Raw genomic sequence first — 19,137 nt, forward strand, 5'->3', positions numbered from 1 at the left:
ATTATTTAAAAATTATACAATGTGATTTTCTGGATTTTTGTATTAGATTCCGTCCCTCACAGTTGAAGAGAACTTATGATACAAATTACAGACCTCTACATGGCTTGCAAGTGGGAAAACCAGCAAAATCGGCAGTGTATCAAATACTTGTCCGCCCCACCGTAGAGCTCCACTCCGATTGAGATTGACCGTCATGTTTAGCTTCTTTTATTTTCTAATGTTTGCACCCTTCCCATGGGCTCACCACCTGTGGGAGGGGCCAAAGGGGTCGGGTGCGTAGGGAGTTGGGCGGCAGCCAAAGGCGGGGGCCTTGGCGGTCCGACCCCCAGCTGCAGAAGCTAACTCTTGGGACATGGAATGTCACCTCTCTGGCAGGGAAGGAGCCTGAGCTGGTGTGTGAGGCAGAGAAGTTCCGACTAGATATAGTCGGACTCTCCTCCACACACAGCTTGGGTTCTGGTACCAATTCTCTCGAGAGGGGTTGGAGTCTCTTCCACTCTGGAGTTGCCCATGGTGAGAGGCGCCGGGCAGGTGTGGGCATACGGCTTGGCGCCTGTATGTTGGGGTTTACCCCGGTAGACGGGAGGGTAGCCTCCCTCCGCCTTCAGGTGGGGGGACGGGTTCTAACAGTTGTTTGCGCTTATGCACCGAACAGCAGCTCAGAATACCCAGCCTGTTTGGAGTCCTTGGAGGGTGTGCTAGAGAGCGCCCCCTCTGGGAACTCCTTCGTTCTCCTAGGGGACTTCAACGCTCACGTGGGCAATGACATTGAGACCTGGAAGGGCGTGATTGGGAGGAACGCCCCCCCCCCCCCCCCCCCCCGATCAGAACCCGAGTGGTGTTCTGTTATTGGACTTCTGTGCTCGTCACGGTTTGTCTATAACGAACACCATGTTCAAACATAGGGGTGTCCATATGTGCACTTGGCACCAGGACACCCTAGGCCACAGTTCGATGATCGACTTCGTAATCGTGTCATCGGACTTGCGGCCGCATGTTTGGGACACTCGGGTGAAGAGAGGGGCGGAGCTGTCAACTGATCACCACTCGGTGGTGTGTTGGCTCCGATGGCGGGGGAAGATGCTGGCCAGACCTGGCAGGCCCAAACGTATTGTGAGGGTCTGCTGGGAACGTCTGGCAGAATCCCCTGTCAGAAAGAGTTTCAACACCCACCTCCGGCAGAACTTCTCCCTTGTCCCGGGGGAGGTGGGGGACATTGAATCCGAGTGGGCCATGTTCCGCACCTTCATTGTTGAGGCGGCCGATCGGAGCTGTGGCCGTAAGGTGGTTGGTGCCTGTCGTGGCGGCAATCCCCGAACCCGCTGGTGAACACCAGCGGTAAGGGATGCCGTCAAGCTGAAGAAGGAGGCCTATCGGGCCTTTTTTGGCCTGTGGGACTCCAGAGGCAGCTGACAGGTTCCGGCTGGCCAAGCGGACTGCGGCTTCGGCGGTCGCCGAGGCAAAAACTCGGACATGGGAGGAGTTTGGCGAGGCCATGGAAAATGACTTCCGGACGGCTTCGAGGAAATTCTGGTCCACCATCCGGCGCCTGAGGAGAGGACAGCAGTGCACCATTAACACTGTGTATAGCGAAGATGGTGTACTGCTGACCTCGACTCGGGACGTCGTGAGCCAGTGGGGAGAATACTTCGAAGCCCTCCTCAATTCCACCGACACACCTTCCTTTGAGGAAGCAGAGTCTGGGGACTCCGAGGTGGGCTCTTCGATCTCTGGGGTTGAAGTCACTGAGGTGGTTGGAAAGCTCCTCGGTGGCAAGACCCCGGGGGTAGATAAGATCCGCCCGGAGTTCCTAAAGGCTCTGGATGTTGTAGGGGTGTCGTGGCTGACACGTCTCTAAAACATCGCGTGGACATCGGGGACAGTGCCTCTGGATTGGAAGACCGGGGTGGTGGTCCCCCTTTTTAAGAAGGGGGACCGGAGAGTGTGTTCCAACTATTGAGGATCACACTCCTCAGCCTCCCTGCTAAAGTCTATTCAGGGTGTTACGAGTACCCCTGGTGGTCAGGGGCCGCGAGCGTAACATAAGACGGCAGGTGTGAAAGTAGGAGGCAGTAACAAATCAAAATTGCAAATAAAAAGTTTATTTAACAGGAAAAAAAAGGCAATGGACACAGAGCACACAAACATTTACCCAACCCCCTGCACTATGCAGCAAACACCAAATAAACAGTTCCAAAAACCCCAAACTAAACCTAGAACCCAAAACAACCCCCAAACTAAATCACTTCTGTGGCAGGCACCTAGTGTACCCCAAAATACATGGGTGGTGTTGCCGCTCTATCTAATAGACTAATACAGAGAGTTAGTTCCTACGTGAGGTGGGAGAAAGGATGTATACCGGCAAGTGTCTAACTAAAGTCCCTACCTCTGTGCTCGCGCCAGCCTAAAGGAAAAAAAAGACAAAAGAGATTAATAAACAAGTGGCAGAAAGCAAACTTCACAAACAGAATCAAAGTCAAACATAACAGGCTTCAACAAACCAAGACAACCAAATTGAGAGCTGCCACCGCCTCTCCTGAACAGAGCAAACAATTCAACTTATATAGTGGCAGAACGAATAGGTGATTGGCTAATGAGGAAGTGGTTCCACCTGTGGAGGCCTTCTGAGATCACACAGGTGGAAACTACTGCAAAGGAAAAATACAGGTGAAAACCAATATAAACCAGTAAAAAGTGAAAGGGAAAACATACATACCTGAACAAAAAGATCAATTACTCTCCATCCGTAACACGGGTGCTGGAGAGGAGAGTCCGCCGAGAAGTTGAATCTCGGATTCAGGAGGAGCAGTGTGGTTTTCGTCCCGGCCGTGGAACAGTGGACCAGCTCTACACCCTCGGCAGGGTCCTCGAGGGTGCATGGGAGTTCGCCCAATCAGTCCACATGTGTGCCTCGGGGAGTCCTGTGGGGGGTGCTCTGGGAGTACGGGGTACCGAGCCCCTTGGTAAGGGCTATTAGGTCCCTTTACGACCGGTATCAGAGTTTGGTCCGCATTGCCGAGGCTGCCCTTTGTCACCGATTTTGTTCATAATTTTTATGGACAGAATTTCTAGGCGCAGCCGAAGCATTGAGGGGGTCCGGTTTGGTGACCTCAGCATTGAATCTCTGCTTTTTGCAGATGATGTAGTGCTGTTTGCTTCATCAAGCCGTGACCTCCAACTCTCACTGGAGCGGTTCGCAGCTGAGTGTGAAGCGGTTGGGATGAAGATCAGCACCTCCAAATCCGCAACCATGGTCCTCAGTCGGAAAAGGGTGGAGTGCCCTCTCCGGGTCGGGGATGAGCTCCTGCCCCAAGTGGAGGAGTTTAAGTATCTTGGAGTCTTGTTCACGAGTGACGGTAGGACGGAGCGGGAGATCGACAGGCGAATCGGTGCAGCGTCTGCAGTAATGCGGATTCTGCACCGGTCCGTAGTGGTGAAGAAGGAGCTGAGCCGAAAGGCAAAGCTCTCGATTTACCAGTCGATCTACGTTCCTACTCTCACCTATGGTCACGAGCTTTGGGTCGTGACCAAAAGAACAAGATCCCGGATACAAGCGGCCGAAATGAGTTTCCTCCTCAGGGTGTCCGGGCTCTCCCTTAGAGATAGGGTAAGAAGCTCTGTCATCCGGGAGGGACTCTGCGTAGAGCCGCTACTCCTCCGCGGAGAGAGGAGCCAGCTGAGGTGGCTCGGGCATCTGGTTCAGATGCCTCCCGGACGCCTCCCTGGAGAGGTGTTCCGGGCATGTCCCACCGGCGGCAGGCCCCGGGGACGACCCAGGACACGCTGGAGAGACTATGTCTCTCGGCTGGCCTGGGAACGCCTTGGGATCTCGCCGGAGGAGCTGGTTGAAGTGGCTGGGGAGAGGGAAGTCTGGGCTTCCCTGTTAAAGCTGCTGCCCCGCGACCCGACCCCGGAACAAGCGGAAGATAATGGGTGGATGGATGGATGCACCAATGAGAGGTGTGCGAAATTTCCGATTCTTAGATTATTCGCGATTCAGCCATGGAAGATTCGAGAACGGTTCACAAACATCCAAATTATGATTATTGAAATATGCCAAGGACAGCGGAAGTAAAACACAGTCTGGGCAGTCTTCGGGACGCAATGAGGAACGGACCGAGAGTAAACATCATGATCAACTCATGTCGCGAGACAAAAATCCAGGAATACCTAACTGCGGCCGACAGCCGCTACAAACTACGCCCACATCATTGGTTGATATCACATGTATATAAAACTAGATGCGAAATGACAGACTCACCGGCGTTCGTAAACAACCGCCGTCTTAAAGCAGTAGACTTCTCTGGAAGGCTGTTGTAGTGAATCTTCCGAGTGAACCTAATTAACTTTTTATCTAAAATACTCCTAAATCTACAAAATCTTGACTTGAATCTGTCTTTAAATGATTAAACAGTTTCAAAAGTTCCACATGTCGAACGTAGACAGAAGGGAAATTATGGAATAACAGGAGCAATTTTAACAACTTTAACAGTTGATTCACAATATTATTAATTGAATGTAGTTTAAAGCTGCTGATACAGAATGGGGACTTTAGTATTTTATTTACTGTTTTGAACTGTTTACTTGATCCTGAAATAGTAGTTTTTTTCAGCCTGAGAGTATTATTGTACAATTTTTGTAACTAATGTACGAAACATTAAAAGCTGCTAATAGCTGGGGAGGCATTATAATCAAATCGTAGCCTCTGAATTGTAATCGAATCATGAGTTGCCCAAAGACTCCCACCTCTAGCTCCAACAGTGGACCTTTTGTCACCAAGCTGCTTGGTAATTGTTTCGTAGCCCCAACTAGCCTTGGAGGTGTACAATTTTGTCTCAGGTGTCTTAGGACAGCTCCTTGGTCTTGGCCATGATAAAAGTTTGAGTCTTACTGATTGTATGGGGTGGGCAGATGTCTTTATGCAGCTGTGGACCTCAAACCATTGCATCTGATTCAGGATAATACGTACATGGAGTGGAGGGGGACTTTTAATAGATGGACTAACAGGTCTTTCAGGGTCAGAATTCTAGCTGATAGACAGGTGTTTAAATACTTATTTGCAGCTGTGTCACACAAATAAATTGTAAAAAAAAAAAAAAATCATGCATTGTGAATTTTTCCGGTCAAATTGTTTGGCATATTGTCCTCTTGAGTTAATGTTGCTCATACACTGTTGACAAAAAGTATCGACACTCCTGCAATTCCCTCAGATAATGCTCAATTTCATCCAGAAAATGATTGCAATTACAAATGTTTTGGTAGTAATATCTTCATTTATTTTGCTTGCAAAAAAATTTAAATCATGATAATTTTACACAAAACTCCAAAAATGGGCCAGACAAAAGTGTTGGCACCCTTTGAAAAATCATGTGATGCTTCTCTATTTTGTGTAATTAACAGCACCTGTTACCTGTGGCACATAACAGGTGGTGGCAATAACTAAATCACACGTGCAGCCAGTTAAAATGAATTAAAGTTGACACAACCTCCGTCCTTGTGTGTACCACATTGAGCATGGAGAAAAGAAAGAAGACCAAAGAACTGTCTGAGGATTTGAGAAGCAAAATTGTGAGGAAGCATGGGCAATCTTAAGGCTACAAGTCCATCTCCAAAGACTTGAATGTTCCTGTGTCTACCATGTGCATTTTTATCAATAAATGTAAAGCCCATGGCACCGTGGCTAACCTCCCTAGATGTGGACGGAAAAGAAAAATTGATGCAAGATTTCAAGGAAAGATTGTGTGGATGGTGAATAAAGAACCTCGACGAATATCCAAACAAGTTCAAGCGGTCCCACAGTCCGAGGGTACCATAGTGTCAACCCGTACCCGTCGGCGTCTGAATGAAAAGGGACTCTATAGTAGGAAACCTCGGAAGACCCCACTTCTGATCCAGAGACATAAAAAAGCCAGGCTGGAGTTTGCCAAAACTTACCTGAGAAAGCCAAAAAACGTTTGGGAAGAATTTTCTCTGGTCAGATGAGACAAAATTAGAGCTGTTTGGGAAATGTGCATGGCATTATGAAGTCTGAAGACTACCAACAGACTTTGCAGCATAATGTAGGGCCCCCTTGAAAAAGCTGGGTCTCCCTCAGAGGTCATGGGTCTTCCAGCAGGACAATGACCCAAAACCCACTTCAAAAAGCACTAGAAAATGGTTTGAGAGAAAGCACTGCAGACTTCTAATGTGGCCAGCAACGAGTCCGGACCTGAATCCCATAGAACACATGTGGAGAGATGTGAAAATGGAACCCTTTAAATCACAGAGACTTGGAGCCATTGGCCAAAGAAGAATGGTCTAAGAATCTCATTGATGGATACCGGAAGCGGTTGTTAGCAGTTATTTTGTCTAAAGGTTGCGCTACCAAGTATTCGGCAGAGGGCGCCAATACTTTTGTCCGGCCCCTTTTTGGAGTTCTGTGTAAAATGGTAATAATGTTTTTTTCAATCTGTTTTGTGGTTTTTCATTGCAAGCAAAATAAATGAAGGTATTACTACCAAAGCATTTGTAATTGCAAGCAGTTTCTGGGAGAAATTAAGCATTATCTGACAGAATTGCAGGGGTGCTAATTCTTTTGGCCAGCACTGTAGGTATTTTAGGTTGTTGCCGAAGCAATGTTTCCTTCTGCACTTTCTTTGCGGCCACATGAGAGTGAGCCAATTCTTTTGCAAGACCCACCAAGGAGTGGTCTGTTGTTTGACAAAGCCAAGGAAGCCCTGTTTTTGCAAATATTCAAGATGCTAATTGCAGCTATCAAGAGTGACCCCCCCCCCTTCACACCCAGGCAGGGACTACAGAGCAGTGTGTAGGGTAGTGGGGGGGCTGCTTGATTGCTTGTTTGAGTGGTCTCTTGTTTGACACAGCCCAGTAGTCAGTTTGGTATCGGGGTCATTTGACGCCTTTCTGATATTTCTTTATAGACCCTACTCACCAACGTCACAGCCGCCATATTGTCCGTCTTTGTTTATCCGTATTCTCAATGGTTTCAATTTGTCGTGCAATTTATAGTGCAATTCATGGAAGCCCCGGTGCTTTCAGACGCTGTAAACTCATTGGATGCGTTGCATAAAAGGCGTTATGTGGAAAAGCTTCAGTCTATCCATTTGCCAGATCCATATTTGATGCCTAAATCGATATTTTTCGACCCGCTGTCTTCGCCCTCTCTGCCTGACATCTGCCACCCTGATATCTACAACTATCTTTTCCACACAAAATCAGCTTATTCTCATGAAAGTTTGAAAAACTTTAAGAGCAGCACTCTAAGCAACATTACCCCATGTGACCCTTTACTTCCAATTTTCTAAAATGCCGACAAGTAATGAAAAAAAAAGTTGACTGCGATGGCCGACGCTTCAAGGATAGGTGGATATTGGACTATTTCTTCAATAAAACACGCAACAACTGTGTCTGCCCTTATTTGCAAAGAGACAGTCGCTGTTTTCAGAGTTCGATGTGATGCGATAATGATATTACCGAACAAGACACGCTGACATGTATGACAACATTACAGGGAAGATACGCAGCGAGAAATTACAGCAACTTTAAGCTAGTTTAATTTCACAGCAGCAGTATTTCGCAAGAGCCCGAGTGTCGAAATAGAACGCCACAAAGACGAGACTGTTGAAATTATGAATTTAAAAAAATAATAATAAAGCAAATGTGACACACAGAAGGGCTTGCTAAAATTTGTTTAAATATATTGTTCTATGTAAATCAGCCAAGGTAGCCCCCCGCATTTTTACCACACCAAATCTGGCCCCTTTTGCAAAAGGTTTGGACACACCTGTTTAAATGATGATCCGTAGACGAGGCCAGCTTCTTTCACTTGGTACCAGCTAAATATTATTCAAAATGTAATGATGGTGGAAGAAATAAGCATCTTGAATTTGAAACTGTATGTTGTCGGCGATTAGCCTCGCAATGATCTTAATTGTGGTTGTCAGCCCAAAACCTTCTAAATATATATTAAATGCATTTTACCAGATATAAAATGACTACTACATAATCTGTGGTAATCATTTGGAGCCCAGTTTTCTCGTCGCATTGCAGCAGTCCATCTCGCTCTCCTCTCCGGGTCTCTCGGAATACGGTAGAACTTCAAGTCTCTCCGTCTATCTTCTCTGTTATTGCAACCAACCGCCACACACGCCTTCACCATTTTGATTATAAATGTTAACGAACAGAAAAACACACCATAATAGGAGGAATTTACGTAGCAGTAATGCGTCAACACGACGAGTAGACGGACAATATGGCGCGGAGGCGTGGTTGTGACGTCATGTGAGTAGGGTCTATAGCCCCAAAAAACCCGGTAGTTCCAGTGTTAAGATCAAGTCTGCACTGTACGGTGTCCTTGTGACATCAGTAGCTATTTGTCCAGATGTTGTGCTTGCCATGTGTTCACTGTCACTTTATTTTTGTCCAGATGTTGTGCTTGTATATTTGATGCCAATGAAAAGCTCCCAAAATGTGTTTTGTGAATTTTTTTCTTGCGTGCGCTCGCTAATATGCCCGGGGTGAATCGAAAACAGAGGGCTGTGCCTTGAAAACTCTTGACAGCTCCTCCTTGGGAGCAGCCCTCCTCCTCTTCTCCCCCAAACTGGGTGGAGGGCGGAGTGAAGCACGCTGCATTTGTTTGTGGCCGAAGTAACAGACACAACAATAATGGGTAGGCTCGTGAGGAAAAACTGAAGTTTGAGGAGGCGGCTTCAGCATTGTACAGATCCGCTGTGTGGCAGCCTTTTGGGTTTGCTGATACGCTATCCCCTGCCGTACATATTTCACAAAGACTGTCTTTCCGGATATTTACAATGAAGTCCGCCAAAACATTGTTACCGACTTGGCTACTACGAACAACCTTGCTTTGACAACAGCAAGCTAGCAAACTTAAAAAGCTTAACAAAGTAGGAGCAAACTATAGCAAACTAGATGTGCTAAGTTAGATGCCATGCCTTTGGCTACGTGAGCCCAGAGTGATCATGGGACACTTAGTCCATATACTACATCGATTAATTAAAAAAACGCCACGACTGAATGGAACTTCAAATCAATCCATACCAGTGACTATAGATAATGCTGCAAATATTGTTAATTTATTACGTGATACAGATGGACTCAGACAACAAATAGGATGTTTTTCTCATGTGGTAAACATAACTGCTAACAGAGTAATAGCAATCAAATGTGTGCCCCGCCTCACTTTACAAACAGTAAAGATTGTTCTCAGCACTTTTAAACAAATTTTTTTCAGCTCAGTAAGAAGTAAGCACATAAATAATATGCACTAAAATGCATGTTTATATGATGGCAATGTTATTTTTGCTTGTTAGCAAAAAAAAACAAAAAAAAAAAAAACATTGAAACAAAAAAAATAACAGGTGTGTTATTTTTTTCAGAGCATTAAATGTAATAAACCGAATCGAAAAATCGAGTCCCCAGTATCGAAAATTGTACTGAACTGTGACTTAACTGTATCGTTGCATCCCTAGTAAACGGTGAGTAGAATCTTTTTTGGGCAACAGATATATCTTATATATCTTACCCCCCCCCCCCCCGGGACCCAGGGTGGTCCCCCGGGCCACCCGCGCACCCATCAACCGGCCTTCAGGGATGGCAGGAGGGGACGCATCACCAACCCCACGCCTACACCCACCCCCGCCCGCCCACCCGGGCCACGAGCCACAGCCGCAGCCCCCCAACCGGCACGGCACGCCACGGGACCCCCAGCGGCCCACCAAGCCCCAGGCAAGTCAGGGTCCCCCGCTGGTGCAGGCGACACCCCGCTGATACACCGGCGCCCAGCCAGCGACCCGCGACGGAGCGCAGGGCGGATGGCCAGCCAGAGAAGAGAGGGGAAGGCGGAGGCAGGAGAACGCCCAGGAACTGCCATGGGGCGATGCAAGATCGGAGACCCGACCCCCCAACCTACTCCCGCGGCCGGCAGCCGAGGCAGAGGGGAGGCCACACCCCGGGAGCCACGCCATATAGAAAAGTGTGAGACCCACCTACCACCCTATTACTGTGGCTGCCAGGTTCCCGACTGGCAGCCATCACCCAGCACCGTGATGGGGGTGTGAGGGGAGGGTAGTGCAATGTATGCATTAAAATAGGAGAGCTTGGCTTGGGGCAGTGGGACCGCAGCATGGAGCTTCTGCCCAGCCGCCCGTCGCACCGCCCTTTGCCAGAGCTCTCCTGTGGAGTATGATGTGTGGTGCATTTAAAAAAGGTGCAGAGATGGCGGGGCCTGTGGTGAGGAGGCAGCCGTGAGGTACCTCCACCCCCAACAGGTCCCAACCATCCCACAACCTTGGTGTGTGGTGCATTAAAAACAGGGGGGAGCCGGGCCGGGACTGTAAAGCCCCGTCCCAACTCTCCCCGGAGAAATGTATGAGCATGTAAGTGCCAGGGTGAAAAATATTTACAGTGCCGAAGTGAGAAGTGCGTGAGTTAAGAGGCAGGCTCCCGCGGGCGTGGCCCCGTCCACCAGAACCACCGGCCGCAGGGCGGAAGAGGCGTCAGGGCCCCGATCAATCTCCGCCCCAGACCACCCACGGCGCCTCCGCGACCGCCCACACAGGTCTTCAAAACTTTTCAACTAAAAACCGCAATTATTTTAGCACGTCTCATTGCTGTCTTTTGTGAGAGTGGGATTTGAATTTAGGATTTTAGCCGCTATTGTGATCATTTCTGCATCATCAAATGGTTTCTTGTGCTTACCCATGATCCAGGCCACTGTTTTGCTGTTCCATCATGCACGAGGTCATTTTTGTGTGAGAAATCATTTTCAGCTTCATTATTTAATCTGTTCGGCTCACGGGTTTGGGGGGGGACATTCTTTATTAAAATTGCAGTAGCTCATCTCAAAATGGCATTTCATGTTTTCAATTGTCATCCGAGCAACATTGCATTCATATTAAGGACACATTGCCTTTGTGCTCAAAGATGGCAGATACACATATATATGTCATCTCATACGCGTGCGCAGATACACACGCTCTCGGTCTAACCTCACGGCCTGCTAGCTGGATAGATGGTCCATCAAATGTATCATTTGTTTTCTTGTATCTTGCAGGTTTAAGAAAATACATTGGTGCTGATCAGCAGGAGCCAGTATCTACTGGCGTTAAAGAGGATGCTGAGCTCCCCAAAATCAAAGAGGAGGAGCCAGAGCCCTGTCAGCAGAAGGAACTTCCAATCAAAAAGGAGGAGGAAGAGCTGTCATACGTTAAAGAGGAAGAATGTATCGCCAGGTCGACAAGTGAGCCCTTGACGAGTGAAGATGGTCCGAGTGAGTCCAGCAGAGGGGCGGAGTCTCCAAGCGGCAGCAGCACCTTAACAGAAGGATTGCAAGCAGACATTTTCATTGCTCCATCAAACAGAAATGGCACCAATTCACACTCACCTTACAATGATGATAGTCATAATAAATCTCACAGTGATGACAAACTTTGCAAATGCTATCAGTGTGGGAAAACCTTTGCTAACAAGTATACTCGTCATACACATATGAGGAGCCACACTGGTGAAAAGCCTTTTTCCTGCTCAGGTTGTGGTCAAAGATTCAGTCGAAAGGGCACCTTACAAATACACACAAGGACCCACACTGGTGAAAAACCTTTTTCCTGCTCAGTTTGTGGTCAAGGATTCACTCAGAAGGGACACTTACAAAGACATGAAAGAAACCACACTGATGAAAAATCTTTTTCCTGCTCAGTTTGTGGTCAAGGATTCACTCAGAAGGGACACTTACAAACACATGAAAGAACCCACACTGGCGAAAAACCTTTTTCCTGCTCAGTTTGTGGTCAAGGATTCACTCAGAAGGGACAATTACAACCACATGAAAGAACCCACACTGATGAAAAGTCTTTTTCCTGCTTAGTTTGTGGTCAAAGATTCATTCGCAAGAGCAACTTAAAAATGCACACAAGAACCCATACTGGAGAAAAGCCTTTTTCCTGCTCAGTTTGTGGTAAAGAATTTTCTTTAAAAAGCAACCTAAAAAGACATGAAACAACCCACACTGGTGAAAATCGGTTTTCCTGTTTAGTTTGTGGTCAACGATTCAGGCGCAAGAGCACGTTAAAAATGCACACAAGAACCCATACTGGAGAAAAACCATTTTCCTGCTCAGTTTGTGGTAAAGAATTCTCTATAAAAGGCAACCTAAAAAGACATCAAACAACCCACACTGCTGAAAATCCGTTTTCCTGCTCAGTTTGTGGACAAGGATTCACCGAAAAGCAAAACTTGCAGAGTCACGAAAGAACCCACACTGTTGAAAAACCTTTTTCATGCTCTGTTTGTGGTAAAAGATTCAGTTACAAGAGTGTCTTAATAATACACACAAGAACCCACACTGGCGAAAAGCCTTTTTCCTGCTCAGTTTGTGGTCAAGGATTTACTCAGAAGCAAAACTTAAAAAGTCACGAAAGAACCCACACTGGCGAAAAACCTTTTTCCTGCTCAGTTTGTGGTCAAGGATTCGCTCAGAAGCAACACTTAAAAAGTCACCAAAGAACCCACCCTGGTGAAAAGCTTTTTCCTGCTCAGTTAGTGGTAAAGAATTCTCTTTAAAGAGCAACCTAAAAAGACATGAAACAACCCACACTGGTGAAAATCTTTTTTCCTGCTCATTTTGTGGACAAGGATTCACCGAAAAGCAAAACTTACAAAGTCAAGGAAGAACCAACTCTGTAGGAAAACCTTTTTCATGCTCTGTTTGTGGTAAAAGATTCAGTCACATGAGCACCTTAAAAATACACACAAGAACCCATACTGGCAAAAACCCTTTTTCCTGCTCAGTTTGTGGTCAAGAATTCTCGCAGAAGGGAAACTTACAAACACATGAAAGAAACCACACTGATGAAAAGTCCTTTTTCCTGCTCATTTTGTGGTCAAAGATTCATTCAAGAGGAACACTTGAACCAAACCTTAAAAAGACATGAAAGATCCAACACTGGTGAAAAACTTTTCCTGATCACTTTGTGGTCGACGATTGAATCACAAGAGCACCTTCAAAATACACACAAGAACCCACCCTGGAGAACAACTTTTTTCATGCTCAGTTTGGGGTCAAGGATTCACTCAAGAGGAACACTTGAAAAGAGAAAAACCTTTTTCCTATTCAGTTTGTGGTCAAGAATTGTATGTAAAAAGCAACCTAAAAGGACATGAAAGAATCCACACTGGCAAAAATCCTTTTTCCTGCTCAGTTGGTGGTCAAGGATTCACTCGGAAGAATCAGATAAAGAGACACGTGTGAGAAGCAGTGGCCAATGACTGTTTTGCCTTTCATCCATGCTGGCTTCATCAGCTTTTGCACGCAGGACGAATGTATTCTGTAGAGCTTCTTTAAGTACTGTTGAGTATTGGCACTTATGGTGCCTTTACATGTGCTTTGTCCAATCCTTGTATGATGTGCATCCTCCACACTATTGCCAAAACCTCACCTGATTGAACTCTCTCAAGTTTAGTGGTATTATTTATGTAATACTCTCCCTCTGTCAAACTACACTTTTCACAGTTAATATTTGAAAAATTCTAAATCATTAATGGATAATATAATTAAATAAATATGGAAAATTACCCTTCAGGGTGATGGAATACTCCTCCAATTAGTGGAGAAGGGCCAGTTTAGATTAGAGTGGGGATACAACAAGTGTCTTTTGGCTTTTTAATCGCTCACCTGCGACACTCCTTTTATCTACTTCCCCAATACATACTTTCAGCAGCATCTTTTGCAAAACAGTAGACAACTGCCCTCTACAGGCAAATTCAGAGGAATCGCTAGCCAGCAATCCCCTGAACATTAGTTTGATATAAAATATTTTAGGTAATATGAATAAGACTGAATTAGCTTACCGTTTATAAATTAGTAGACATCAATCCCAATGTAAGTTGAAGAACAAGCATTGAGGCATGTCTTCTAAAGTCATCCTCTGAAGAGTCTCCAACATCCAAATTATGGGTAATTAGGTCCTCCAGGATTACATGGCAAATTATTTGCAGTGACCAGTTATTTTAATTGAAATTGGCTAAAAACATAAACATGTCAGATTTCTGACTACGCTCCAATTTTCCAGGAAAAAACTCAGTTTCCAAAAAATACTGTAGTGCAGGGGCCTTAGCAGGTGTGGGCAGTGCCCACCTATGGACACGCTCTGCCCACCCAAAGAAAACTGGATGTAGTTTGTTGGAATTCGCCCCCCCCCCCCGGCCAAGATGCATGCAGGAGCGGCGACAGCCCGACGAAGTGGTGCTCCGCTGCTTACCGCTTCTGCGCGCCCCCTGGGAGGGCGGATATTCTGCGTGTTCTCTTCCTAACCCGAAAGCAGATTGACAATTTATTCGTCGACAATGGTCAAAAAACAAGGCAAAAACAGACGACGGAGGGACAATTCTGGATCCAAAACAAGGCTACATAGAAAATGTTTCCGAGCAGCAAATCTGTGTTATCTCAGTGTCCAGTGTTTTTTAAGTCCGTGGTGCAGGAGGCCGGGCCGAAGGTGTGTCCGGGCGTTGCTTTTGGGACCTTCCCTCTGTGTCCGGTTTAGGTTCTTGCGTGGATGGGAGGTGGTTGCCACAGTGACCGACGCTGGTCTTGACGTCCCAAGCGCCCGCTATCAACTTTGTTATCCGGGCTGGCGCTACTTGTTTTAGGACAAAGCGCGCTGGTCTTTGTCCTTGTTCGTTGTTGGGAGAACTGATTGCCAGAGTTGGTGCGTCAATCTTGCTCGCACACGGTGGGCTTCTGTGATAAGATGGCGTTGTGTATCTATTCTGTTTCTTTAAACTATGGTGTGCTATCTATTTTACATTAGGTGTGTTAGAGTAGTGCAGTCCTACAGTAAATATGAGAAATGATATTATTCCCTGATTAATTATATTACGTGTGTTCAAGTAATGCAAACAGACGGTGCCTACGAGAAACGGTAACATTTTTCCTTTTCCCCCTCATGAGCGCCGATAAGGTGATTCACTTTATTGTGTTCAAGGGCACGGAGTGAAGTCTGCCTAAACTATAGTTAGATGAATATGTTAGACTAATGCAAACAATTATATGGTGTGTGTGAGAACGGTACCAATTCCCTTCAAGTACTAACGGCAGTCTGGGCACCGCGTATGGTATCCCATTCATATAGTACTGATGTGTTCTAAGTTTTAACCTTTGCGTTGTTACCTCCTCTTTCACCTTTAAAGGAAAAAAAATGAAATTAAATGTTTGTTCCTAGGGGGCGCGACACACATTTACACATATTTTTATTTATTATTTTTATTATTATTATTTTTTTTTTTTTTTAATACATTTTATCAAAGTTTTCAACAGTGTTAACCTGGCTGTTGAGTTTGGTGAGTTTTTGAAGCATTCTGAGGGGGTCAAAGTAGGGCTCAAAGCATCGGCGGGACAAAGAAAGACTGCTAGGGGGCGCTACATAGTGTATTTGGAATTTGTCTTTACATGGTATCAAAGATTGCTCGCGTCTTGACCTGCCTGCCCATTTTGGTGCATTTTGAAGCATTCTAATGGGGTCAAATTGAGCTCAAAGGAGCTGCGGAACAAAGAATAACTAAAATAATAATAATAAAACTGAGCAACCACAATAGGTTACCGGAAAAAAACATCGTCACCTGCATGTCCATATTGTTCAGTTATGAATGTGTTCTAAGTCAAATAAAATCAACTTTTATTTGTTTAGAGTACCAATTTACAACAACAGTTATCTCAAGGAGAAAACATGTGCAGTAGCCGTATGCTGGATTTCGACCTACTTGAGCATTGTAGCCCCCCCCCCCCCCCCCCCCCCCTTTAAGACTAATGCCCACCCACACCTGGCATCCTGGTAACACCACTGCTGTAGTGTCATGTAATTGAAACATTAACATACCGTTTACAACATTTGTCTTGTTGCTTCAATATTGGTAACCCGCAATGCATTGCTAACTACCCACAATGCATTGCTAACTGCAGTAGTAAACTGTCTAACACAAAATCGGTATTTTAGTGTTCAAAATTGGCGGTAAATTGACAGCATTTTTTTTTTTTTTTTTTTTACAGTGTAGCAATGTTGCCGCTCTATTATGGCAGGTATATGTTCTTCCTATCACTGTATTTTCATCTGCTCCGAAAATACTAAATCTAAAATCTTGCGCGTGAGACTGTTAGGGGTGCATGAGCAAGGAGGGGATCCCAAAGCAGTCAGCCGGTTGTGATGAATGATATTTTATTGGTGAACACAAAATAGTTGATGACGCGAGCGCCAAGGCAGAAGGCAGGTGACGTTAGGCTTGGAGGGGTTAGCCGGAAGGCGAAGCGGAGGCTCGGAAAGAGGCAGGCATGGAATCCGACTATCGGCGCGGATAAGACAGGTCCTGAGGCAAGAGCAAAAATAGTCACTAACCAGTAATCAAAAACGATGAGTCAAGAAACGCGAGATGCAACTGACGAAAGTAACCAGACGAGTTGATCGGGCGATGAAGTGATGGCGTCCACTGGCTTTTAAGGAAGGCTGAGTGTTAGTTGCCTGCACCTGTGGCCGTTCCACCCGTCTCAACCTGTAATCAGATAAAAACACATACACCTACCTACGACTTCTTGTCCTTGATTTTGTTGATACGATGACGATTGTAATGATGATGATCTTTAATGTTATTTACTACAACTACTGTACTGCTGTGGCTGCAACACATGCCATCTGCTGCTAGCCTGTTGTTAATCAGTACGTGTAGGATGACACAATTATGTTCAATTTGACAACAATTCTGAGTTTTGCATCACAGCTGAGACATCGTTAGCTTTGCTAAATCTAGTTATACAACGATCAAGAAATGGAAAACAAACACTCATCGACTACAAGTCAAACATGGGCTTCTTTCTCTAAATGCATAAATGTAAGTGTTACAAGTTTTTGTTCATTTGTGTACAGGTTGAAAACGCTGTTAGGCAAGGGGAGACAACTTGATGTGCCTCACAACAACACTTACTGTTCATTGATGGACATGTATCAAAACTACGTGCATTCTACTTTAATGATGGAAGGCTCGACTTATGCTCCATCTTCGTGAATGTTTCTAATTTTATAAATTGTTATTTCTTAACCTGTTTTGCACATTCACTAATTGTTTTATATCAAAGAAGAAATGGAATCATGTTGTCCAAAAGTTTTATTGCGATCAATATCTGCAATAAAAAAGAATGACATACATTTGTGTTTGCTATATATGCACATGTGTGATTAGCTCATAATACCATAACCAGATGAAAAGTACCTTGTAGTATTGTAACAATATAATCCGAGCAGGGCCGGTCCAGGCCAGTTGGGGGCCCTAAGCAAAATAATGCCCATATTTTTGTAAAAATGTATTAAAATCGTAACTTTATGTTCATCTTTCTTGATTCTTGATCTCATTACTATGTACACGACATTGCCAAGCATTACCGTGAATTGTACATTTGGGGAAATCATCATCTTGTGAAGAGGACGGCACTTCACCTCCAATGGCGTACTGCACGCATGATATTTTTAGACCGTGACGTCGCATCGTAAAGCGGAAGTAAAGCCGAAGTGGGACATTATAGACCCGCCCTCGCATAGAAACAATGTAATTTGTGATACTTTTCGCCGGTAATCTTTCAAAAACAATCATGCTGATCACACATTGCTTTTTTGGAACTTGTAGAAACGACTCTAGACATTACGACACATGAAGGATGTTTTCTTCATATTTTTCCGGAAACCAAAAACTCGTGAGGAAAAAATGTGAAGACCGAATCAACTTGCGTGGACTTTAACACCAGCTCGGTGAATCCATTCACATTTCATATGCAGTAAACATTTTGTTGGGTTGGCATGGTCTTTCAGAGGACAAAGCGGGTAAGCCATTTTTATATTTTATACGTAACGTTGTGCCGTACTGCTTCTGTCTGACAATGAATGACCTGAAAAGAATTACATTGGTATCTGACTGCCACTGTTACCCTTTCTGTTATATATATATAAAACAACTTTAGTAAGGGGAAAGTGTAAATAAATTATAGAATTAAGATTTGTTATCAATGAAAAAATTAAAAGTGTTCGTTGGCTGTCACTGAGTAGCATTTGCGATCGCTACACAAAGCTAACTAATTTACCCCCAAGAACGGTTAGAGACGCAGGACAACCAGAGGATACATAAGAAAGACAGGGCTGATGGTAAAGGATAGCTTGTTGAAACAGGAGAATGTCATTGTCAGTTGCGCCGATAAAAAAGCTAAGGCTATGCTTATAGGCTGTATTGGCTGAGCGAAAATTGTGTTGGTTCGTTCCAATAAAGTGGATCTACATGACCGCTGCATTGTAATTTACATACGTTGCTAATTACTACCAAAAAAAAAAAAAGTTCTACTCACGGTTTCCAGTCATTTTTTAGTAATTAGCGTTTTCGTGTCGGTCTTTTTTTTTTCCCGTGGCGCAGTGATATTGATACGGCGGAGTCGTATCGTCAGTGTGTGAAGCCATTATAGGTCACGTGCACCAATAGGAGACGAGGACTGTTGCTATGCGTTTCTAAAACAAACAATATGGCGGCGACCATGTCAAGCTACGACACGAGCGAAGATGAACAAAAGATAAGAAAACCGCATTCGAAATTTAGTCAAAAGGCATCGAAACAATGCTATATGCATCTCTCAACTGTCCAAGGGCGAAAAAGGGCAGGAATTTGGAAAAAACGTGCAGAGCCCGCGTGGTTGCGTGACTGCGTCAGGCAATGGCTTTCTCCCCAGGCTCCGTCGAAGGATTTTGCTGAAAATGCGTCGACTGGGATTTTTAACGACATTCACTACAGGTAAGCCACACGCACGCCTTTACTACAAGGTTAATTGTTATTATCTTATGCTAAAAAAATTCTTATTTCAACTAGTGTTGTAACGATACAATTTTTTAGCCCAGATATCAATACCACTTTGTTATAAAATTTATATACAGTATATCGAAAGTGAATCCAGTAGAAATTTTTATTGCATACCTGTTATGGGTGACAATGGTTAAATAAACCTTTTGGCTCAAGAACATCGAGCTGTAGTCAATAAAAGCCCTGATACTGACGTGGCAGTGATTGCTGTAAGTCTGCAGATAGATTTACAGTGTAAATTGCATT

At 45.0% G+C, this 19,137-nt stretch overlaps 1 protein-coding gene across 6 annotated transcripts in view; it reads left to right on the forward strand.

Annotated features, from left to right (window-relative positions):
• The window catches only part of LOC130905765 (gastrula zinc finger protein XlCGF57.1-like), a 41,730-nt gene extending 25,944 nt beyond the window's left edge, over positions 1-15,786 (forward strand). For all 6 annotated transcript variants that reach the window (XM_057819421.1, XM_057819422.1, XM_057819423.1 and 3 more), the window contains one exon: positions 11,072-15,786. In XM_057819421.1, coding sequence (XP_057675404.1) covers positions 11,072-12,576 — 1,505 coding nt within the window. In that variant the 3' untranslated portion in view covers positions 12,577-15,786. The remainder of the gene's footprint in view (positions 1-11,071) is intronic.
• The last annotated feature ends 3,351 nt before the right edge of the window (positions 15,787-19,137 follow it).

This window comes from Corythoichthys intestinalis, chromosome 17 (assembly GCF_030265065.1).
Source record: "Corythoichthys intestinalis isolate RoL2023-P3 chromosome 17, ASM3026506v1, whole genome shotgun sequence".
In the NCBI taxonomy this organism is placed as follows: domain Eukaryota; kingdom Metazoa; phylum Chordata; class Actinopteri; order Syngnathiformes; family Syngnathidae; genus Corythoichthys; species Corythoichthys intestinalis.